Below are 3,434 nucleotides of genomic sequence, written 5' to 3' on the forward strand. Positions count from 1 at the left end.
GACTTTGAAAATCCTGTTTTAAACAAACTGGAATTTCAAAGTCCCGTTTGTACCCCCTTTGTCCACATGGTAGAGTGACAAGACAAACCGGAGTTTCAAACTCCGGTTTTCCACGTGTCATTTTTTATCTGCGATTTTTATTTTGATTTCGATTTTGTATCTACGATTTTGATCTGAGAATAAAGAGATTGAAGAGGTCTGCAAATCAGGAAGAAGAGGGAAGGAAGAGTAATGAGAAAGATGAGAACTAAAATAAGATAAAGTTAAATAGATGCAACGTGGACCTTCTACCACCATATATTCTATTTTTCCTTTTTGTTTTACTATATTTGATTCTAATTTTTTTTTTTTTACTTTTTGTTCTTCACATTCTGTTCATAAGGTGAGCGGTACTTATCTTTCAGTTTAATTTGCAATTTTCTAAAAGTAAATTACAAATTTAAATTGATTATAATAAATACTTTTATAAAAAAATATGACACTTGGCAAAACCGGAGTTTGAAACTCCAGTTTGTCTTGTCACTCTGCCATGTGGACAAAATACGGTTTGAAAATACGGTTTCATTAAAACCGGACTTTCAAAGTCGGGTTTTACTAGTTTTGTAAATATTTTTTTTAGATTTCTATTTTTATAAATTCACACCAAATATTACTATTTAAAAAAAAAAAAAAACGAATTTTGAGTTCTAATTATTGGATTTTTGTACTTTCTTAATCTTTAAATACGTTTTTTTGGAAATCATAAAAAAGTATGTACAATATACGTAGTTCTCAAGTTTATGTTATTTTATTATTCCTTGTCTCCCTGGTGGCCCTGCCTCCATAATAAATTCCTTCGCCAATGCAATCTCTTGGAAGGTTCATAGAGACAATTTTGCTGAATCTAGCTGTTGCCATATTGTCATTTCCGTACATGATGACTTTGTACTTCAATCCGTACCCTCTATCCTTCCCTAATCATCTCAGATCTAATCCATAACTAAATTTCTATATAACTGATCAAAAGTCACACTACTTAATTCCATCAAACAAATCTTATATACATTCAAGAATCTATTCAAATAATAAACCCTAAACCTTCTCATTGTCAATGTCATCCTCGAGTTTCGAATCTCTAAGAGACTTGCATGACTCGGTTAACAACTTACTTCATTCACCGGACATCAAACGAGTTCTATCCCATAACAAACAAGACCGAAAATGGGTTCAGGAGGTCTCTGAATCATCTTTGAAGATGTTGGATTCTTGTTGCACCACTAAAGACATATTATCTCTAGTCAAAGGTCACATACAAGACCTTCAGTCAACGTTTCGCCGAGCTAGTCTCGGCGAAACTGAAAAAAAGTTATCAACATATTGTTTACAAAGAAAAGAGTTGAAAAAACAAATGTTGAAAAGACTAAACTCGTTGAAGAAAATGAAGAGCTCGACCACTGATGATAGTCCCCCGATCGAAGATAATTTGATGGTTGTGAGCAATGTTTTGAAAGAAGTGAGGGAAACAATTGCTATATTGTTAGAGTCAGTTATGTTGCTTATGTCCATGCCTAATCCTAACCATGAAAACTGGAAGGCAGGAATCATGAGTTGCAATGGGGTTATAGCCGCGAAGGTGCGGTTAAAGAGGCTTCATAGCTTGAGTCCATGGGAAGATTGTGATGTGCAATCGCTACGGAGTGCGATAGAAAGACTAGAAGCTGTGGAAAGTGCTATGGAAAATCTTGAGATTGAATTAGGGTGCATTTATAAGAGGTTGATGAGAACTAGGGTTTTGTTACTCAATATAATCACAAACTAGGTAATTTATATAGGCTCAAATATGGAACAAGTTATGTATCTTTTGATGTAGTTTTATAATCTAAGGTACACCAATATTGTTATTTATCGACGTCTTCTAAAAGAAGAAGATTTAAGATTTATAGTTGGTCAAGGGTTCATTTGAGAACCAAGGAAATATACAGAACTTCAAGAACTCTTTTTAACTATAAACACACAAGGCTGATCAGGTAAAATTATACTCTGTACGTATTTTTTATAATTAATTAATGATTAAATTAATAATAAAAAATACTTCATAATTAAATCCCTTAATTTGTTATGTACGTGCCAAACTGTAACTTACATTCCTTAATTATAGTTCATTCATGTACGAGATTAATGGTAATTAACCGTCGACTTTTTCTTAATCGTCAGGCATTCTTAGTTTTTGAATTCATAATCACTGGTCCAAAATTATACGGAGTAATTCTTTTGGAAAGCACTACAATTTGTTTTTTATTTCTATAATATAAATATAATTATCAAATTACGGAGTATTTGTAACTCGATTTTGCTTAATCCTCGATGGTAAAGGTATAACCACAGCAGCAGTCAATGAAGTAAACGCAAAGGTCAATTGTACAGTTTCAAGTCAAAGAAGGAAGATTGAGAAATATCTTACTTCATTAAGTTATGTATAGAAAGTTTGTTAGATGTAGTTAGTTATATTGTTAGTTGTTAGTTAGTCTTCTCTGATGTAGTATAAATACATCCTGATGTAATAGTTAGTAATTCAGTTAATGCAAATACCCAATTTTTACATTTGCTATTGTGGTATCAGATGGCAAATCACACCTAGTGATTTGAAGAGCACCATTAATGGTGGCATCAAGCTCACCGTCATCACTATTCCGGCAACTGTTCCATTGAACATTCCGGCAATCAATCAATCAATCGATCAATCATCACACTTCCGCACAATAAATCGCACAATTTCATAACCCTAATATCATTAATTTCACAATTACTCATTCAATTTCAACAAATCATTTCAATTAAACAACAATCTGACCTAATTCCTGTTCTACGATGCCGCCGATCACAAATGAAGACACAACCTCACCAAATCATCCTCTATTTCTTCACCAACACGATCATCCAGGTCTCATACTCATCTCAAAGAAACTCACAGGTTCCGACAACTATAGCTCATGGAGGCGATCCATGACGATCGCTCTCAATGCTAAAAATAAACTTCAAATTGTTACCGGTGACCTAACTGAACCAGATGCAACCTCCATCCTTCGACCTCTATGGGACAGGACTAATGACATGATAATCTCATGGATTCTCAACACCATCACTGATCAGATAGGTAATTCATTAAGCTTTGTTAATTCTGCTGCTGCTTTATGGAAGGAACTACAGGAAAACTACTCTCAACTTGATGGTAATAGGATCTATCAACTGTCCAATGACATCACACAATTGAAACAAGTTGATTGCACTGTGGAGATTTATTACCAGCAACTCAAGGGACTTTGGGATGAACTTGATGCACTTGAATCACCCTACACCTGCACCTGTCAATGCACTTGTGAAAATGGAAGAACCAATGGAGAAAGGGACCAGAGGAAGCGTTTGATTCAATTTCTAATGGGATTAGACAACTGCTA

The 3,434-nt window shown here is 34.2% G+C and overlaps 1 protein-coding gene across 1 annotated transcript; it reads left to right on the plus strand.

Moving 5' to 3' along the window:
• The first annotated feature begins 1,090 nt into the window (after positions 1–1,090).
• On the plus strand, positions 1,091–2,759 carry LOC139890148 (uncharacterized). Its single transcript, XM_071873044.1, has 2 exons — positions 1,091–1,752; positions 2,600–2,759. Exons 1-2 carry the CDS (start codon positions 1,091–1,093, stop codon positions 2,757–2,759), a joined length of 822 nt encoding a protein of 273 aa, XP_071729145.1.
• The last annotated feature ends 675 nt before the right edge of the window (positions 2,760–3,434 follow it).

This window comes from Rutidosis leptorrhynchoides, chromosome 2 (genome assembly GCF_046630445.1).
Source record: "Rutidosis leptorrhynchoides isolate AG116_Rl617_1_P2 chromosome 2, CSIRO_AGI_Rlap_v1, whole genome shotgun sequence".
In the NCBI taxonomy this organism is placed as follows: Eukaryota; Viridiplantae; Streptophyta; class Magnoliopsida; order Asterales; family Asteraceae; genus Rutidosis; species Rutidosis leptorrhynchoides.

Excerpts from the sequence above, each read along its gene's own strand:
- LOC139890148 (XM_071873044.1), top strand. The coding sequence starts at position 1,091 with ATGTCATCCTCGAGTTTCGAATCTCTAAGAGACTTGCATGACTCGGTT. Across the intron at positions 1,753-2,599 it reads TTAGGGTGCATTTATAAGAG|ATGGCAAATCACACCTAGTG; the intron begins GTTGATGAGAAC and ends TTGTGGTATCAG.